This window comes from Pongo pygmaeus, chromosome 2, assembly GCF_028885625.2.
Source record: "Pongo pygmaeus isolate AG05252 chromosome 2, NHGRI_mPonPyg2-v2.0_pri, whole genome shotgun sequence".
Taxonomy (NCBI): domain Eukaryota; kingdom Metazoa; phylum Chordata; class Mammalia; order Primates; family Hominidae; genus Pongo; species Pongo pygmaeus.
In genome coordinates, this window is record NC_085930.1 from 154937358 (window position 1) to 154958661 (window position 21304).

The following is a 21304-nucleotide window of genomic DNA, read 5'->3' on the forward strand; positions in this document are numbered from 1 at the left end:
TAAAAATACAAAATTAGCAAGGCATAGTAGCGCATGCCTGTAATCCCAGCAACTCAGGAGGCTGAGGCAGAAGAATCACTTGAACCCGAGAGGCAGAGGTTGCAGTGAGCCGAGATCGCACCATTGCACTTCAGCCTGGACAAGAACAAAACTCCGTTTTTAAAAAAAAAAAAACAAAGTCAAGAGACATCAAATCACAGCACTATAAGGATCACAAATTACAAGTAAAATCTGATGAGGCTCAAGAATTGGCTCAAGGTTGGTGAGTGGAAGGATGAGAACTTAGATGTAGGTTTCCTGATGCCAGATGTGTGTGTTCTTCCCTGCAGTCCAGGTTGCTTACCCATAAGTGCTTCTCTGATTTGCTCAGTTTTATATATACATTATTTTCCCTGTAAGAATCTTAGAATTTCAATACAAAACAGGAACTGAGCCTTGTGTGGTTTTTGTTTGTTCATTCTGGTTTGTTTTTTCTGTTTTTCCTTCACACAAAGCAACAGAACACAGACTAGCCAGTCAATAAATACTCCAATTATATTTTAAAATATTAATTACCAAAATTTCACAGTATTACACAATGGGAATTATTGTTGGCATACATTTGCATCTAAAAATTTACAATGCTGTTAGTTACCTCTAAAAAAATTGTATTATAAGAGAATTTGTAAAGCTTAGCTAAATAAACTAACGCAGATTTACTAAATTATATAGGTTTATAAAAGCATACACAAATTGCTACTAAAATCAAGAATTAAAGCAATACAAAAATAGTTACGGGCAACAGCATAAAAATTTTCTACCTATTGGCTGGGTGCAGTGGCTCATACCTGTAATCCCAGCACTTTGAGAGGCTGAGGCAGGTGGATCATCTGAGGTCAGGAGTTCGAGACCAGCCTGACCAACATGGTGAAACCCCTGTTTCTACTAAAAATACAAAAATTACCTGGGCGTGGTGGCACACACCTGTAATCCCAGCTACTCAGGAGGCTGAGACAGAAGCATCGCTTGAACCCAGGAGGCAGAGGTTGCACTGAGCCAAGATCACACCACTCCACTCCAGTCTGGATGACAGAGCAAGACTCTGTCTCAAAAAAAAAAAAAACTCTACCTATTGAAGAAAATTAAGTGTCCAATGGCTAGAGTTATGCTAATATGTAATGTAATATGTCCCTAAGAAATGACAAATATACCTAGACCATCTATTACCACTTGTCTACCCATGGATCTCATGGACTCCAACCATGGAGAAGAGTTGTCTGTGTAAAAGAAAGTGGTAGGAAGAAGTGAGGAATGAGAGTGAAGAGGGGAGAAAGAAACGCTGGGCAAGGACACAGAATTCATGAACCCTCAAAATGTGCTGGGTGTGCAGGTATCCAGGTTGCTTACCCATAAGTGCTTCTTTGATTTGCTCAGTTTTATATATACATTATTGTCCCTGTAAGAATCTTAGAATTTCAATACAGAACTATACCAAAGTCAGAGAAGAGTAAGAACTCTGAATCTCTACTTTGTAAGTCTGTTCATTTCTTTGCTTTGGTGATTTTCCAGTGTGGGGTTTTGTTTTGTTTTGCCCTTGGTTACTTAGTAAAGTCACTGTTTAAAAAATTCCAACCTTGTCTAAACTAAACTAAGAAGAAAAGGAGGATTGTCCTTCTCTAGACGTGGCCGGCAGAAATTACAGAGGCCCTGGACCAGCAGGGCATTCTGGTCACCACTGTGGTGCCAGCTGGAGGCCAGGAAAAAACCAGCATAGCCAGAGCAGGAGAAGAGGCCTCTGAAGACAAGGTGCCTCAGAGCTGGCTTGGGCAAGACTGGAAAATCCCATCAAAGAACCCATCCGCCCTCTTCATAACAACAGTGCTCTAAGACTTCCCCAGGTGATCACATTAAGGAGATCATTTTGGTCTACCAGCAAACTGTTAGCTGGTTCCTTTTTTCAAAAAGAAATAATTTAAATTCTATATTTGCAGAATTTTTAAAGATGAAATAGCTGTTGGTGTTTAGTACATTGCTAGAAACAGGAAGGAAAGATTTAAATATTTAAAGAACCTGTTAGAGAATGCATTTTAAAAGATCTAAATGTTACTGGCCCCCTTCTTAGCCCTGTGTGCAGCACCCGTTAAGTATTTCGCACCTGAAAGCCCACAAAAGTTGTGGCTTCAAACCATTTAAAACAGAATAGTCAATGACAGAGCAGCCTTGCCTATGAGACACTGTGTGCTGGGGCTCTGGAATAAAGTATAGCTTCTGGAGCTTTTCTTCTCTCAGGCCAGATCGATGCCCTAGCATCAGAAAGCCCAGGTTGCCAAAATCCACATGTCTATTTCGCTTGTTGCTGTGCCTGTGGAAGGGTCAAGCTGCGGAGCATGATGCATATTCAATAACTCCTTACTGCACTTGAGTGTCCGAGACTGACCAGGAGTGCTGTCAAGAACAATAAAAATTATGTGTACTTGAAAATTCCTTTGTCCCATAAAGAATTTTTACCTGTCCACAGCACAAAAAAAAAAAGGAAAAGAAAAACAGCATTTAAATCAGAGGAAAGTCCTATCTCTTACCTACCATTTGGAAGGAACCTTAAAATAGGTTAGCAGTAACTAGAAAGCAAATCAGAAAGTTCTTTGTAAAAATTTGAGAATATAATCCCAAATTAAATGAGCAGATCATTAGTTAATGCACCAGGATGTCTTATGCACACAAGATAATAAAAGCAATATTAAAATCAATAAACTATCAGTAGAACAAATATTTAATTTCAACTGTGGCCCATTTTTGAAAATTCACCAATGTTTATATGAAACACTTTTCCTGACCACTCCCCTGCCTCAAGTAGCCCCTCATTTTAGCCATATGTTCACCAAGACTTTTATTTGTATTAAAAGTCTATTGAGTATATTTACAGTAATAATCATGTTCTTCATTGTATTCAAACTTGAAATACGGTTTTTTTCTCTAAACTTCTGGTGTAGATTTTTATTATAAATACAGTAGTTCTTCAGCCAAAAAAGAAAAGGACATTCCAATGTAGTATACCTTGTCACTTCTGTATTGATAATGCCTGGGGAGTATCCCCATCACTCATGAACTTGCACAGAAACTGATACTGTCTTGTGAGAAGACTAATAATAAAAAAGAACAGAAAAAAAAAAAATAGTGTTAATTGCTCTTGAAATGAAGAGCAAAGGTTATCCAGTTGCTATTTACAGATTTTTCCCTGGTTAAAATTTAATTACAAACCTATACAAACTAAACTTTAAACCTAATTTCTTATAGCAGAAAAGAAATTGTAAACATGAAGCATATTTCCACACTAACAAATTAAGCATCTTCTCACTTAATCACATCTCCTTTAAGAAATAAATTCAAGAAAGGGGGAGTATATCCATATTTTAATAGAAATTTTAAAATGATTTTTATTTTCCTAAATCTGCCACAATATGCTACTAAAACAATCAAGGCCGGAAAAAAATGCATGAGTGAATCAGTAACTAAGTATGTAAATGCATAAACCTGATTGTATTGTTTTGAAGAAAACCAAATTAAAATTAACAAAAAGTACATTTCCCTCTTTTAATACACAAAAGAAAATCTGTAATGAAAATCTTCCTTCTGTGTATAAAAACAATGTATCTTTGCTCTTTGAATTGCTTGTAAAGTTACTCTGAAAACAAAAAATTATTTGAAGTTACTACATTTTTAAATTATAAACAGTATTTTTTGAAGAGGTATCTTTGTGACACAGTCGGGCAGTAATCAATTCTGTACTGCTACACCATCTTTAGTAGTGTAATTACCAAATATGGGTTGCAACATGTAGGCTTTAAGGTGGTAAGCAGAATAAAGATAACAACAACAGAGTTGCAGTCCCAGCTACTTGGGAGTCTGAGGTGATAAGCAGGATCACCTGAGCCCAGGAGTTTCAGGCTGTAGTGAGCTATGATAGCATCACTGCATTCTAGCCTGATCTACAGAGTGAGACCCTGTCTATAAATAAATAAATAAATAAAATAACACAGTCTCTATAATTCTACTATTCTAGGTAACTATTTTTAACTGCAATCTCAATAGCTTTGAAAATTAGTTTCATTGGCCAGGTGTGGTGGCTCACACCTGTAATCCCAGCAGTTTGGGAAGCCGAGGGGGTTGGATCACGAGGTCAGGAGTTCAAGACCAGCCTAGCCAAGATGGTGAAACCCCATCTTTATTAAAAAAAAAAATACAAAAATTAGCAGGGCATGGTGGCAGGCACCTGTAATCCCAGCTTCTCAGGAGGCTGAGGCAGACAATTGCTTGAACCCGGGAGGCAGAGGTTGCAGTGAGCCGAGATCATGCCACTGCACTCCAGCCTGGGCGACAGAGCGAGACTCCATCTCAAAAAAAAAAAAAAAAAAAAAAAAGAAAGAAAGAAAAGAAAATTAGTTCTGTTCAGTTTAGTTTGGGGAGGTAAGCATTCTACAGCAAATGCAAATGAGTAAGATGTAAATTAAAAAGAATATGTCATTTTAAAAGCCACCAAATTCTCAGTTTAGCCTAATTTATAGCAATGATTTAAAAAAATAAAAATACTCATTGATAAACGTGCTAATTATTTCCTCCCAGGAGCTCAGCCACAAATTCATAACCAGGTTTCTAGAACAAATTTCTAGAATATACTCAAGCTCTGAAGAAATATGCATCTCCTTTCCAACTAGCCATCAGTGTTTTATTCATTTTTGATCATGAGAACACTACTTACACCAAAGAACATGTCTTGATAGCTTCAAGTGCTGTGTTTAAAAAGATGTAACAGAGAAGCTCTATGTTTGAACGCAAAACACCACAGGAATCACCAGCAAATTCTAAAATGAAAAACAGGTCTCTGAAATGCCCAGAGCCAGCTGCTACTGTCCAGAAGCCAGCTCCTTCCCACAGAGCAGCAGATCGGCATGAGCCACAACTTAAGTGGGAATGCCATCTCCTAAGGCAAGGTTCGGCAAAGCTTTTCTGTACAGGACCAGCTAGTAAATATTTCAGATTTTGCACACCTCATAGTCTCTGTAACTACTACTCAGCTCTGCCTTGTAGCACCAAAGCAGCCAGACAATAAGTAAACAAATGAATGTGGCTGAGAGCCAATAAAACTTTAATTTCATATAATTTTCATGTTTCATAATATATTATTCTCCTTTTGATATTTTTCAACCATTTAAAAATGTAAACATCTCTGTTAGTTCACAGACCACACAAACACAGGTAGCTGTTTGGGGTCTGCTGGATTTGGCCTATGGGCCATAATTTACCACTCTGGCCTAGGGCCCAGTTTTCCTTCAGCCTGTGCCTACTCCTTTCTCCTCCTTTTACATAACCTGCAAATTATGTCTTTTCCCTTTTAGCAAAGCTTTCCTTTTGTTTCTCTAAGTCACTGATGGCCAGTTTCTGTTTCTTTCCCATAGGTCCCAAAAGTCCAAGAGAACAATTATGAGGTCAGGAAAGACAAGTACAGCCTGAAGAAGGGGCACAGGTCCCTCTTCTACTGCTTTCCAGCTATGTGAGCTTGTGCAAGGTATGTAACCATTCCAAATCTCCATTTCACCACCAATAAAAAAAATTATGGCACCCAACTACCTGAAAGTAATAGTGAAGGTGCCACTTTGTATTGAGAAAAGCAGGTAAAGCGGGAAATACAACCTGTGGAGAAGGGTTGCCAAACATGGTTCAGAAACAAGGCAGCAGATATTTCACTTCTAAGCTGTTAAATCATGTAGCGTATGGGTTCCCAAGCAGAGAAAGGAAGCTCAGTGAATTCAGATAAAGTTCTGGGGGAAGAAGAAATTAGCAACCTCATTGACTGCATAATTCTCAGAACAGGCTAGAAACTCAGTAAGCAAAACCTGAGAATGTCTGTGGCAAAACAATAACAGTGTAGACACTGAAGAGCATAAAAATGAATAAAACTCAGCCCTTCACATTAAAGAGTTTATAATTTATTAAACATAAGGACCTATAGTACAAAGTAAATATGATTTGTACAAACCAACCACATTAAGAAGTTAAAAATAAAAAGAACCAAACAAAAATAGCCAGGAGAAGAATTTCCTAGGAGCTAGACTTAAACAATAAACAGGATTTCAAAAAACTAAAAAGGAAGGAACAGAAATTTGGGAGTGCTATTCAGGTACATATCTAGGATTACAGGACATGGGGATTCTCAATTCAAGTAGATATTATTAAATTGTTCTCCAAAGACCCTGTGCTTCCATTAACGGTCAATTCCCATCCTGACATTTGGTACGATCAGAGTTTATTTTAAGATGCTTTGTCCCATGTGATGGATAGAAAAGGGTAGCTCAATTTAATTTTCATTTCTTGTCTTCACATTCTGTATAGTAGTTTTATATGTCTGTTGTCATGTGAAATAAAAGGCACAGTCTGTTTATGGATGATATGTCATTCTGTGTGGCTGAAGCACAGAATACAGAAAGCACAGAGGACAAGACCCTCTCTCTTCCAGAGGTTTCTCCAGGCCTTTGCTCTTTTCCTCTCCACCCCGTAAATTGTTGGTTTGCATCAGTAGATAGGGACAAACCTTTCCTTTTTTCCTTGAATGTACCACAGTAAATTAGAGAGTTTATAAATGAATGAATGTGGTAGAAAAATACTGGTCTTGACAGAAACATTTGAAACCATTTCCTTTATTTTTGCCCAAAACTTGGTTTCTGCCCAATTTGGATCATAGAATAGTAAGGTGCCTCAGAAAACACACACAAATTTGATCCAGGTCTGGAGACCTGACGGCAAAGACTTGGCAGGAATACATCCACCTTCTCCTTATCCCATCTAGAAGGCAGAAAGGGCAGGAAAGATAAATCAGGGTATGAACCTGATTTACTGGCACTGATTAAGAAGGTTCTGCCTCCGAAAGTTCCCATAAGGATATAATTTTCAGGTAACAATTCCTATACATTATTTTCAGAGAAAATGATTATTTTAGCCAAAATCTTATTTAGTCTTTCCATGCTAAGAATAAAGTGGCAACCAAAAGGAATCAATACAACACATAGAACTCTCAAAAATTTAACAAAAATCTATGTTCTCAACTCTGGTCAACAAAGCACCAGAGCTAGGAAAAATTACACTCCAAAAATCGATGAATGTGTATCACATTCCCAACCACAGTGGGTAAACTGAAAATCACTATAAATATTTGTTTTCAAAAATGATTTGCTGTTATCATTCCAGTAACACTATAATGCCATATTGCCTCAAATACAAATAGATTAGTCTAATCCAGTGATTCTTAACCCTGGGCAATTTTGTCCCTCTGGGGACATTAGGCTTTTTTTTTTTTGGTGCTCAGATTAGAAAGGGAATACTACTGGCATCTAGTGCACAGAGGTTAAGGATACTGCTAAACATCAATGCACAGGATAGTCCCTCAAAGCAAAGATGCGTCTGGCTCAAAATGTCAATAGGGCCAAGAAATTGTGATCTAAACCATTTCTTCTTGGTTAGCTGGGACATGTTGACAAATACACAGGGTTAGAGATGATACACACTCTTCTTAAAGAACTATTAAGCTAGACAATTTCGGGTCCTATAGAAGATCTTGATATTTATGTCAACGAGTAAGCTTCTATTTAGTAATTTTCAGTTGAAATATGTAAAGAATAAAATAGACCACAGTCCATGATTCTGCCCACCTTGTCAAGCAGTTTACCTCTACATTTATTAGTTTATCACATAACCTATGAGAACACCTACCTACACCGAAATTTGTAATCAAACTGGCTACTGCTGGCTTCACCTATCACAAATTAGTATCTTCCCACATTTCCACCCTAACCGAATTCTCCATGCCTGCTTACCAAGTGACCAGTCCTCAGATTTAAACAGTGGGTTTCATGTGGTCTTTTCCTGAGGAAACTTTCATATCTAAAATTATCTTTCTCTGATATCACAATCCATTAAAAGTTTACTGTCCAGTTCCATGAAATTTAAAATCCAGAGTGAGAAGGGAATTTGATTTTGACTATAAATATAAAGGCAGATACAAAGGGATGTCCTCTATTAAAAAGTTAGGGGTGTTGGCAATGAAGTGGAATAAAATATACAAAGGCCAAAGGGGCCTCTCTAAATATTACAAAGTCCTTAGAGGTTATTTTATTTCCCAATTAAAGTTTCCTTGGGTGTTTCAACAAAGAAAGACATTTTTCTGGGGAAGTCTTTTTGTTCTGTTTTTCCTTTTTAAATTTCTCTACTTCCAAATTTGCTGAAAGTATTTAGTTTCTACTTTCTAGATATTATGTTAGAAGAAATATTTTTAAATTATGCAAAAGTTTAGTTCAAATTTAGACGAATCACACGGGTTCAGAAATCCATTTTTAAATGGTCCCATATACCTAACAAAAAGAAAAGCATCCTGTAACTGACAGAAATCCATCTGAATGCTGAAGTTTCTCAAGCTAACAAAGCAAGCACTGTTTTGTAGAAAGATAGGCAGTTCAGCCTGCTGACGCTTTCTGAAACACTTAAAGATGAAGACAAAACTACTGCTACATGGATTAGCTGGACCGCAAACCAAATGTCACTTTCCGAATGTAACTCTGAAATAGAAATTTCTGTCCTTAGGCTTAAGAAAAGTTCAAGTAGAAAAGCATTCTATTACAAACTTGGGGGAAAAAATGGTGCCAAAATGACTTAACAAAAAACAAAACAAAACAAAAAGGACATTAGAAGGTCATTTAAATGCAAGCTCTAATTTCAGAGAGTTGAGCACAAAGAGCACAAATGTGGAAAACTCCAAGGATTTTTCATGTGCCACAAAAGGCAGCAAAGCATGTTTAGACAGACGTGGTGAAACTCTCTTTAATCTGGCTAAATGTAAAAAGTTTTGTTTTACACAGCTTCTGAAAACAAGAAACAGCACCGGGCTCAAGAAAAGGGTAGGTAAGGGGAGCAGCTGTATGTCCACAGCTTCCCCTTCAGATCCCAGAGGAGGAAAGCTGCCGCCTGGAGGTACTGGGTAGCCAGGCAGCCTTACTGAAAACAACTTAAGGTTTTCGAGCGAGCGTTGTTTTTGGCAAGAGGGAGGTGTTACCGGCTGCTTCCTGGGGTGCTGGAAGGAATGTGTCACCATCAATTAGAAAGTACACTAAGCCCCGTGTTTAGGTCACAGAAGGAGTGCTGCCTCGTCCATCAAGGATAAATCCATGCCAACTCTCGGAAAGGAGGGGAAAGGAGAGCTGCAGGAAAGGTGTTGGTGCCCATGACCTGCAAGTCCAAAAGGAAACTCCAACTTGTTCTGCAGGGAAATTCGGGCATGCTGAGTTCACCGAGAACTCCAAGGAGTCAACGAGGGCGGGTGCCCCTACACTTCCCCTGGGACCAGCGCCCCCCCACCGCAATTCTGGGGAAGACCCCGGCGGTCCTGGAGAAGAGGGACAGGCCCCCACTACTCACCTGGCCAGCCCCGCGGAAGGGCTGGTGGATGAATGAACTGCCCCCCCGCCGGCCGAGCCTCGCGGGACAGCGGCGGACCGCGGGGTGCTCACCTGTGGGGATGCTCGAGGGCTTCTCCGAGTCCGCACCCAGACAGGGATTCCAGGGGTGGAAGACGAGCGCCAGGAGCAGCAGCTGAGGCTTCACCGTGCATCCCCCCATATTCGGCCCTCGAGGGCCGCGCGGGCTCAGGCGCCCACGGCCCCGCAGCGCCGCGCTTCTCGCGAGAACGCAGAGACCCGGGTACGCCCTGAGCCGCCGATTGCGGGCGGGAGCGGGCGGGAGCGGCGCGCGGCCGGCAGCCGGAGCGGCGCGTAACGCAGCAGAGTGAGGTTGTCGGCGGAGACACGGAGCAGCAGGCGCCCGGGGCGCTGCGGAGGCCTTATAGGCTCCCCGAGGGGAGGCGACGGGGCGGGCCGCGCCCTGGCTATTGGCCGCCTGCTGACCCGCGGCCGCTGCGCGCCCGGTGCGGTCGCCTCAGCTCGCCCTCCTGGGTCCCACGTCTGGACTGTTTGCTTAGCGCGGACGCTATTTAAGGAGCTGCCTGCGGCTACGTGTGGAAGCTCACGCAGCGCTTCTGGCTGGAACGGGGAAGCCTGCACTTAGCTTTGGGAGTGGGTTTGGGAGAGGGAGGAGGAGCCGCCGGGAGTCTGGCGGGAGGGCGGTGTTCCGTCTGGGTTCCTCTCTGCTGTCCCAGCCCCGGTAGCTTCCACAGCAGCCTTGAAGGGTGAGAATTTGCTCCTCTATGGACTTGGATACTCCACCCAGTCTGAAGTGACTGCAAATCTGCAGCAGTCTTGGCTGACTGGGACCTCGCCAGACTCTTAAGCCATGGAAATGGATCGCCCCTCATTAATTCAGGGGCAGGTTCATCAGCCTGTAAAAGGAAGGCCGTGCTTTTATTTTACTCCGTAAACCGAAAGTTTTATTGTCCAGTGAACATTTCTTGCTCCGCCGCTTGTGCCAAGAGAGCCTTAGACTCTTTCCAGTAATGAGGCTTGTAAATCCTGCGGAATCGGAGCCCAGCGTGTGTAATGCCAGGGCTGTGCTTACAAGATCTTCCTCCAGTCCGCATGGAAAATTACTCCCAAAGACGTGGTCGGAGAGGTCGAGATCTCTGAGCCTTGGCCCCCACTGCTTCCACTTTTGACAGATGTCTAAGAAAATTCCCTTTTTTCTGTTCTCACATTTTAACTAGCCAAGGGTTTAATTTGTTGGAATGAGTGGGAGCAAAAGCACAATTAAGAAAAAAGCTTGACAGTTTTGCCTCATACATTTAATGACATAAGCTATCTTATAGGAGAAAGAGAACCAAACTGCTACCATTCTGGAATCTCCTGCCTAAATTTTCGTGAAATTAGAAAAAAACAGAATCGAGACAACACCTGTTATAACTCTGGGCCTTTGAAATTAAGACAGAAAATTATGGAAAAATGTGTTCCATTATGATCACGTTTTGTCTAAAATTAACATATCAAGATAACAACTTAATGCTTTCATCTTATCTTGATAGATTAAAAACAGGTGGAAAACCCTGCAAAGAAACGTTGCCTGGGATGTGACATTTTAGAAAGAATCATTTCCTGTGCCCAGAACTAAGCCAGTTATTACTCTGTTTTGAAGGTTTGGTCTCAGTTTTTTAAAAGAAGAGGAAAACTGGAGAAAGTTCTGAGAAGAGTAACAAATAATTAAAGAAATGGAAACTATGACCTGTGAGAAGAATGAAATAAGGTTTATTTAGTCTGAAGGGGAAAAAAAAAGCTAAAAGATGGATTCCTTAATAACAGCCTTTCATGTGTGGCAAGTACATCTTCATAAAACTAGGCACAAAGCAAACAGCATCAGTCCTCTGAGTCCAAGGACTCTGCTAGGAATGGCTGGTGTTTTGGCCAGATCTGTCTCCAGAAAGCCAAACCTGCAATTGCCAAACTCCTTGAACTTGACTTCTTGCTTCCTTGGTTCTCCAGTATCTTTAAGAACTTGCAGAGCTACAACCTGGCTTCCTGCCCTCCCAAACCCCCGTTCCCCTCATGAATGGTTAACGGCTTCTCTGCATCACAGATGTGTGTGTGTGTTTAAACTCCAAAAGTCTACTAATAATTTCAGGTCATTTTGACATTCTTCCTTCTCTGTTAAGAGTCACAACGTCTGTGCTGTGAGAGTCGTATAAAGCAGGTGTTTCTTTGGGATTTTCAAATACCTAGACATTTCTAACACAGTCTGAAAGAGCCCCAATTCTGAAACCAAATCCTTCCTGCTTTCTTATATTTCCAGCCATCTGCTGAACATTTCTACTTGGATGTTCCATTGGCACAAACTCGATATGTCTTTTTTTTTTTTTTTTTGAGACAGTCTTGCTCTGTCGCCCAGGCTGAAGTGCAGTGGTGCGATATCCCCTCACTGCAAGCTCCCTCCGCCTCCCAGGTTCACACCATTCTCCTGCCTCAGCCTCCCGAGTAGCTGGGACTACAGGCACTCGCCACCAGGCCCGGCTAATTTTTTTTTTTGTATTTTTAATAGAAACAGGGTTTCACCGTGTTGGCCAGGATGGTCTCGATCTCCTGACCTCGTGATCCGTCCGCCTTGGCCTCCCAAAGTGTTGGGATTACAGGCATGAGCCACCAAGCCCGGCCCGATATGTCTTTTAGCTCATCAAATCCAGATTCCACTCAGCTCCCTCATCTCTGTTGATACTCCTGCTCTGTAACTCATATGGCCTCAGACATTTTTACTTCTCTCTTCCCATCCCCCACACCCGCCAACTCACAGAGCTGGACTCCAAATCTTGTCATTTTTTCCCTTCGTGTTCTCTCTTCATCTATTCCTTTCCATTCTCACTACTACCTCACTAACTAATGCACTCTTGAGTGTATCCTAAGCCATTTCCTGTAGACTTTCCCTACCACCAGTGTAATACCACTGTATACCACAACTAGATTAATCATACTCAGATATCCTTTTGATTGCTTCATCCCCAAACAGATTTCATAACAGATTTGGAAACAATCCACATTCCCTAACCTAGTATTCAGATTCCTCCATGCCAAACTAAACCCAACCAACATAGTTTGCTTTATTATCTCCTAAAGCAGACCAAATACTTTGTCACTTTAATTCTCTAAAGTTTAGGTAGGAATCATTTGGGTTCCTCCGAAGCCCAAGCATGAGCCCAAATTCAGTGACTAGCGGTTTGTGGAGAGTTTCGAGAAAACAAGATAGGTGAGGCTAAAATGACACAGGAAAGGGAAAATATCCAATTAAATCAACCACAGTGGGTAATGGGAGCTTAATCCCACAAAATTGATGTAATATATATCACTCAAAAATATCCTGGTCAATGGGTCAGAGAACTGGGATATATATTCCCAACACCTATCAGTCATTGACTTAAGGGCTGAGGAACACTCACTAATTCCCAGGCATTCCCAACCTGCTATGGTAGCAGCCACTCCGATGTTGTAACTCTTGATCATAAGAAGTCAGGGTGACGTGCTCAGAAATGGTAAGGAAATTTGAGGAGAAATGAAAGAAGCAGCATTTGCTCAGCAACCGTACCTTTGTTCTTGTTATCCCTATATCTAAAAAAAAAAAGGATGACAAAACCTGTCCTCCTTCCTTCATTGGGCTAATGTCTGTCAAGCTCAAGTGCCACCTCCTACAGGAAGCCCAACTGGGGTACCTTACCCTACCTCAGGATGGGTTTAGATGTCCCTGTTCCATGATTTCTAACTTCTGAAGCAAACCTCTCTCATTTATGACAGGGTCTTTTCTTAGAATTATTATTAGACAGTGTGTCTGTTAAGGTCAGGATTCAATTATTTTTCATCATTGAAGAGTAAGTACCATAGTAGCACATTTGTTTATTCATTGATTCATTCAAAAAATATTCCGTGACTACCACATCTCAGGCATTGTTCTAGATAGATGTTGGTAAAAACAAATTTATTAGTGACAGAAAAACAAACATCTATTGTGCTTTAGTTTCAGGTGAAACAGATAAACATATAAGGTAATAAGTGGTAGAGAGAAAGTAAATCAGGAAAGGTAACTGGGAAGGACCAATAAGGTGGGGAGGTATACTGAAACCTTAGTAAGGGATCCTGGGAAAGCCCCACTGAGAAGACGATTCTTTAGCAAAGATCTGAAAGTGGTGAGAAAAAGAGGGGGCCAGGATGTACAGGGGACCTGTGTTCCAGGCAGAAGAAACAGGAAGTGCAAGGACTGTGAGACCAGAAATACCTGGAGTGTTGTGAGGAGGCAAGAGGGCAATTGAGTGTTCAGTGACTGTGCATAAGAATAGTAGGAGATGAAGCCTGAGAGGTAACAAGCAGGGCGGAGGCAAGCAGATAAACAGAGTGTGATAAGGGTAGAACCTAGTAACAGCTTTGTCCTTTACCCTGGATGAATTGAAAAGCCGTTTGGATGGTTGTAAGCAGAGCAGTGACATGATCTGAAGTAGGATTTAAAAAGGATCGCAGAGTCCACAGCTGCCACATTAGAGGAAGACAAGGGAGAGTGAGTGGAGAAATAAAACAGAAAGTCGGTAGACCTGTAGACCAACTTGAAGGCTAATGCAGTGGTCCAGGAGAGAGATGACAGAGGCTTTAAGCAAGTCAGTAGCAGTAAATGAAGGTCAATTTCCAGATAGATTTGAATGTAGAGTCAACAAAATTTGATGTTTGAATGTGGGCATAAGAGAGAAAAAGGAGTCAACGAATATTTATTCAATGAATATTTGTGGAGTGAATAAGAAGTAAAGCTTTGGGAATTTGTGTAATAACTCTGGAGGTACAGAGGAAGGGGGATGTTAAATGAATTAGAGGACAAAGAAAAACCACCAGACATCCAAGAGCTGAAACTCAGAGAAGGCGGACCCTTTTGAGGAAAGAGGAAAAAGAAATTAGCAAAGGAGACTGTTAAAGTCAGATAAATAGGAAAAATGTTACAGAAGAGAGACTGGGGAATAGGAGGAAGCCTCAGAGAGTTCATTGATTATAGCATTGGGAAACACAAGTTTAAGATCAGAACTTAGATGGGAGCAGAAACCACAGTGAATACAAGATATAAACTGGAGATGAGGGCTTAGAGAACACCATGAAGCAGAACTTTTGTGCTGTGACTCTTCATTCTAAATCAGGTCTCTGCTGCAGATGTCAGGGGATGACCTCTCTAATTTTAGGATCATCAAGTTGCCACAAATCTGAAGCTCCCTTTTATATATGAGAGGTTTGCAGTCCGTGGGCCTCAGCAGTTTTCCCTTTAAATTCTTTAAGCTGTAATTTGACAGGAATGATTTACCAGGTGACTTTTTCAAGGCTGAACGTCCTTTCAAACAAAGCCTATATGAGACCAACTACATTTTAAGAAGTTAAAAATAAAAAGAACCAAACAAAAATAGTAAAGGGAAGAATTTCCTAGGAGCTAGACTTAAACAATAAAATGACCTGCTTAACACATAAGTAAAACAGGTTTCCTCATGCAACAAAAACAGTAATTTATCACAGGGAAAATGAGCATGGTTTATTTTCTGAGGTGTTTTATTTCTTTCATTTCTTATTTGTTTTGAAGAGAAGATAAGGACACTTTAAAGTATGTTTTTTTAAATAACACTAATTCTATGTTTTAGTCATCTTAGTGTGCTTATCTGGAATCTTCTTTATGTGGATGTGAGTTGTGAAACCCTTGTACCTAGCAAAATGATGTCAGATGTAAAACTAAACTCAGCCAAGTTCAAAGTAAGAAGAGCATGCCAGGATAGGAAAGAATGCCAGCAAACACAAGTATTTTGAAGATGATTCTAGCAGATGTTTGTGACTAGTCAAAATGATTGGGCAGAACTGTCTAGGCCATGAGTCATCCTTCAGGGTCAGCAATCATTGTGGCATTCACATTCAGTCTTCCAAATATGTTTGACCAAAGTTCCACACGATGACATACTTGTTGGCATAGGTAACACCAGATTAGCATTAATTATGATTAATCACCATGTATAGTCAACATTTTCTTGTTCAACAGTAGTTTCTAATGATTTTTTTTTTTTTTTTTTTTTTACTGACTCTCTGCCCTTATAATCTCTCATTCTCCTGCTTCTCAGGACCATTTAGCTCCTTTCTCTGACATCTGCTCTGCCCAGAGGCAGATTTACCCTGAAACTATTGAAGCTTAAATGTCAATGCCCCTCACTTGCAAAGGCCCCTGTAAGTGTTAGGAGTGTCTGGGAGTAGTACAATATGCTAGGCTGGAAGGGAAGCCAGGCTGTAATCAGGAACAATCACTAAGAAAACACTTCTCAGAAACTGCCTGAGGAAATCTTAGAAAAAAGGGGCCTGAGCTCCAAGGATTCTCTAAATTATTGGGTTTTCTTTTCTTATTCTAAATAAGTACACACTTCTTTATTTTATTTGATACTTGTAACTCATATAATCTTTTTTAAAAAGATCTCTAATGCTTTAGACCCCCATAAATTTTGACTGGCTTTTTCTCCTACCCCTAGAATCTAAAACCAATCCTTTCCATAAGTATTGAGAATACAAGGAGTCTATGATCAACAATTCTTGGGCTCAGCATGCAATTGAATCTTTCTGAGTCAGTTCTGATTGTATGCTATGCTCAATTTCCGATAATGATATTGTTACTTTATTCCTCTATGATTAAGCATGCCCTTATATACTTTGGTTCAAGTATTTTAGTCACTATTTTGGATCCCTGTCTGATTGCCTAATTCATCTCAGACTGAGCTCTTTCCTGATCTTCTTCTGAGTTTTCCAGAAAACGGAGTTCTGTCACTTAATTGAATCTCTGAACCTTCTCAAGGCCTCCTGCCGGCATTGTCTTACCATCTACTATTAGGTATTTCTTTACCCGTCCTTCCCATGGCTCTTAGTCTGCTGGTTCTATCATCCCTATTCTGGCAGAGCTTTTTATGACAGACATGAGATTAACATACATTGATTACAAGTGTCTGATTCAACCAGAAACTTTCAGTTAAACAATTGTATTATAATTCTACTTGGTGAGATCTCTAAGGATGCTATCTTGAAATGAAGTATAGTCTACCTAAGAAAATATTGAGATCTGTTATGTAATAGAAACAGTTGTAAAACTCTAATATTGGATGTTAAAGATGTAAATAACTCTAATATTAGATGTTATATAAAGAACAGAGAGGATAAAATCATAGAAAATTATAAAACTTTGGTCTTAGGGAAGTGGATATCCTTCAGAAATATGGCATAAAAGTACAAATGGTATTCTTAATCTGCCATTCTTAAAATCTGGATAATGCATTATGTGGCCCTTTTTTTTTTTCCAAAAAAGGAAACATTTTTGCAATAGAACTGAAAGTAAGGAGAATTTACTTTAAAGCATATACCAATAGAGAAAAGCATGGCATTGGCCGGTGTGCCACACCATGCCCAGTCTGACTGCAGCACCTTAGAATTATAAGTGTTGTCTTCTTTAGAGTATTTTTTCATTACAGGTTTCTAAAAAGGATAGTTTACATCAGGTATAATTTTCTGTATTATAGGCACAGATCACAATGCACAGAGCCACTTCATCCTTTTTGAAGATCACTATAATGATCATGCAGCCCATTTGCTGAATGCATGTGAAATGGTAGGTGAACTCCCTGCAGACATCTTATTTTGCAAAGTTCTCTTAACATTACATCACGCCACTCTGATGTTGAAAGGTAACATTTGGTTACTGCCCTCTAATTTATCTTTTACTTCAACCACAGTATTTTTCTTAATTACTGTTGCAGTGTTACTTTGTTAATGTCTATGGGCCCTCTTTTTTTTTTCCAGCTGTTAATATGGTTCTTAAAAATTGGAATTCAGAGATTATTGACACCAATTTTATCCTAAAAACATTATTTAAGTGCAAAGGATTATCAGTATTTACCAAAAAAGGTTTTAGGTATAATGAAAGACAAATACTTATTTGAACAAGTTATTAAATAAAAATTTTTTCCTTAAACATTTTAAATTTCACGAAATGAGAAATATTATCAAATCAACTACTTTAATGCCTTCTTTGAATTCTTCAGCTTTTCAATAATTATAATTTATTGCCTAAATCAAAATAAATAAATGATACAACTAGTATCCACACAGCAAATTTGGCCAAAATCAATCCCAAAAGTCAAAAATCTCATTTTATCTTTATTCCACTCATGATTTTCTTAAAGTAGATGCACAGTTTTTCATTCAACAAATAGTTTTAGTGCAGGGACCACATTCCAGACACTGCTGTTTGTCTTTCGGCTTTCAAAATGAATTAGATCCTGCTTTCTATTTGAATACCTACCTACAAAAGCAAATCACTCTGCTAAATAATAAATTAAATTGTTATAACTTGATTTAGTCTGTAATATATCAAAATTAAAACGTATTAAAGAAAAAATAAATTTTCTGAATTTGGGAAACTGGATTATTTTGAATATATTACAGTGTCCCAGATAAAATAATAATTTGAATTATCTTTTTAAGGTAATAGTTTGTTGTCATTTGTTGTTGATATTGCTAAGGTGTATTTGACAATGGTCTATAATTAAGTAATTAAAGTTACATAATTATTTCATAGTCAAGAAACTAATCAATTTTGATATTGCAGCCACCTAAAACGAAAAATGCCACTTTTATTGTGAGAATAAATCAATAGAAGGTAAGTTATTAGAGTTTATTTGTAGTCTTTATTGTTGACAATAGGGCACATCCCCTCACTTTCACAGGCACTAATTTCTTTCTCTATCACAAATTTGATTTCCATTTTTAAGAGGATGCTTTAAAGACTGCTCAACAATGACAGTATGAAATTATGTTGACCTCAAGTCTTTGACTCAGGCCAATCTGGGTTCCAATCCTGATTTTGCCACGTATCATCTATGAAACCCTGGGCTGTTTCTTAGCCTCTTGATTTGGCTGAAATTAAATAAAACTTATTATTGCACATATGAAGTTATCCAGAGACAGGGAAGTCCCCAGGCACAGTCTATTAGGTCTCTGCCTCTCTTTCTCTCTGATGTTATTGGCCTGCCCTCCTATGGTTCTTGTACTGGTAGCAACATGTTTGCAGAAGTCCTGGGCATTAGGTTGACAGGAAGTTACCCAGAAAAAGAAAAAGAAGTGTTTTTATTTCTGTCTTTACCCAGAAACTGCCCAGAAGACATCCCCTTGTGTCACTGGCCAGAATTAGGTCATGTGGCCATTTTTAAACCAATCATGCCAGAGGAAAATGATTGCCATTCATGTTTAGCTTCATATCTATCCCTAGAGCTGTAGATGATGTCAGCTCTCTCTGAATCACACAGGAGACAGTTTGATTTGGAAACTTAAACAAAATTTAGGCCCCATGAGCAAGAATTATGAATGGTTGGATAACCAATATAGTCCATTACCTATTAGTTGACTGCCTACCAAGGAAGATGGTAGATTGGTAGAAGTCTCTCTTCTCTCTCTGTCTCTTTCTGTTTCTCTCTCTCTCTCTCCCCGCCCCCACACACACAAACATACATACACACATTCGCACTCATAAACATACCATCGCCAATCCTCTGCATGTGTGTCACAATTTTAGTTAGATTAATATTTAGTGTTTGCATGATTGTGGTTGTATAAATAATATTTATTGTTAAGCTAAGTAATTTACCATAATTCAATTTCCTTTCTTGTATGTTTTCTGCTTTTCCTGGAATTAATAATTGCCTTTTAAATTTATTTACTGTGTAATAAACTATCATTAAATTCTTTATTCAGTTGCTTAGTTTTCTATATGCCATCACTACATTTTAATTCTTTGGGATAAGCTGTCAAACTTCAACCAATGTGGTCAGTCACATCCAGCAATTTCTTTGTCTTTTTTCTTAGAGATGACTCTCCTAGAGGAAACCTTCATCCTTCTCCTACCTGGACTGATGGAGCTGAAATTCCCATGGGATTTCTCATCATTGTAATCATTGGAATCCCTTAGCCTCTCTCCTTTATTAGATGCTCATTCCTGTGATTCATTCCATTGTTTTGGTGGAACACATCCTCCAGTAACTTTCTGAGAAAAAGTTCATGAAATGTAAATGTTTTGAAACTTTTCATGCCTAAAAATCTACTCATTCCACTCTTATAAGTTAAATGCTAGTTTCAGCGAATATAGAACTTTAGATTGGTTTTCACTTTCCTTCAGTATTTCAGATTGTTTCATTGTTACAATGACTTCTGATCAAGCTTGTGTTTACAACCTGTATCTCTTCTCTCTCTGTCTCCCTCCCTCCCTCTATAATCTTTTGTATTCACAGTGTTCTAAAATTCACAGTGACATAATGATGCATTTTGGGGTAAATCTTCTGTCATTCATTGTTTTGTGTATTCAGTGAACCATTTTTTGAAAAATTTTCCACTCCATTTTCTCTATTCTTTCTCCTATATTGATCCTCTAATTTCCTTACCTTCTCTGATTTTTCATTTATTTGCCTTTTTATTCTATTTAGAATATTATTTAAATGTATCTGCCTCTTTCAAATTTTAATTTCATAATTTAAATTTTAGAAGCCGTTTCTTATTTTCTGAATGTTCACCTTTAAATGTCAGTCCATTATTGTTTTATAAATACACTGTCTTTTAATTCTTCAAATATAATAGAGTGGTTTTTTTATAGTTTTCTTCAATTTCATGCCGGCGCTCTGTTTTCTTCAGTTCCTTTGTTTTGGCCACTATATTTATGTGAAAGCTTGCCTCATATGGTCCGCTTATCCTTGACTTTCTAGTCAGAAAAGGTGTTTAAAAGATGACAGATAGCTCTATGTGCAAAGGTGGGGTTTGTCAACTGGCGTACATTTTGTAAGGTGATGAGAGAAGAGAACATCTAAACATTTTGTTTGAGGAAGGCTCCCAATGTCAGTATCTTTTGATGCTACCTTTTTTTTTTTTTTTTTTTGAGTCAGAGTCTCTCTCTGTCACTCAGGCTAGAGTGCAGTGGCGTGATCTCAGCTCACTGCAACCTCTGCTTCCTGGGTTCAAGCAATCCTCCTGTCTCAGCCTCCTTAGTAGCTGGGACTACAAGCATGCACCACCACACCCAGCTAATTTTTGTATTTTTAGTAGAAGGGGGTTACACCATGTTGGCCAGGCTGGTCTTGAACTCCTGGCCTCAGGTGATCTGCCCGCCTTGGCCTCCCAAAGTGCTGGGATTACAGGTATGAGCCACTGCACCTGGCCTTGATGCAACTTCTCTATAGAAGAAAACTTCGATCTCCTGAATGTAGGGGAGGCATGGCCTTTCAGTTTGGCTGTTATATTCTAGTTCTTGAATAGGGTGGGCTAAAATAATCATGTGGGTCTTACTACTCAGAATGTAGAGATTCATTTAGCTGCCATATTTTTAGTGTGTTACTTTATGTTATAGTCATCTTAGGTGAGTTCCTTAGTCAATTCCCTCTATTCTACATACTGCAGACAATAATTCCCCATTTCACTGAAGAGTTGGAGTCAAAGGAGGAATAGTTTTCTGTCTATGCCAGGAGAGACAGAAGATCTGAGGTGCAGAGACTTCCTATAAAGACTTTATATTTGGCTTGTGGCCCTATCACATAACTTCACATTCCAACATACATACTAGCTCCAAATTATGAGTCTTTTTCTAACAAGAACTGCTTTGTTTCTTACTGAAATTTTCATCTGCAGGCATACAAATTTCAGCTTCTTGAAACTTGTATATAAAGTCTGAACGATCAACATATTAAACATATATTCTTTAAAAACTGTATCATCAAAATGAACTTAGTCACTAAAGAGTGAGCTTGATGGTGTCAACATTCCATAACATATATTTATTT

At 39.2% G+C, this 21304-nt stretch overlaps 1 protein-coding gene across 3 annotated transcripts in view; it reads right to left on the bottom strand.

Annotated features, from left to right (window-relative positions):
* PLOD2 (procollagen-lysine,2-oxoglutarate 5-dioxygenase 2) overlaps positions 1-10362 on the bottom strand; it is a 97576-nt gene extending 87214 nt beyond the window's left edge. The window contains exon 1 of one of the 3 annotated variants that reach the window (XM_054482612.2): positions 9531-10362. In XM_054482612.2, coding sequence (XP_054338587.1) covers positions 9531-9639 — 109 coding nt within the window. In that variant the 5' untranslated portion in view covers positions 9640-10362. Of the gene's footprint in view, positions 1-9438; positions 9459-9530 lie in introns of those variants that run through there. The other 2 variants (XM_054482613.2, XM_054482614.2) reach the window with 2 other exon arrangements.
* Positions 10363-21304: the final 10942 nt, after the last annotated feature.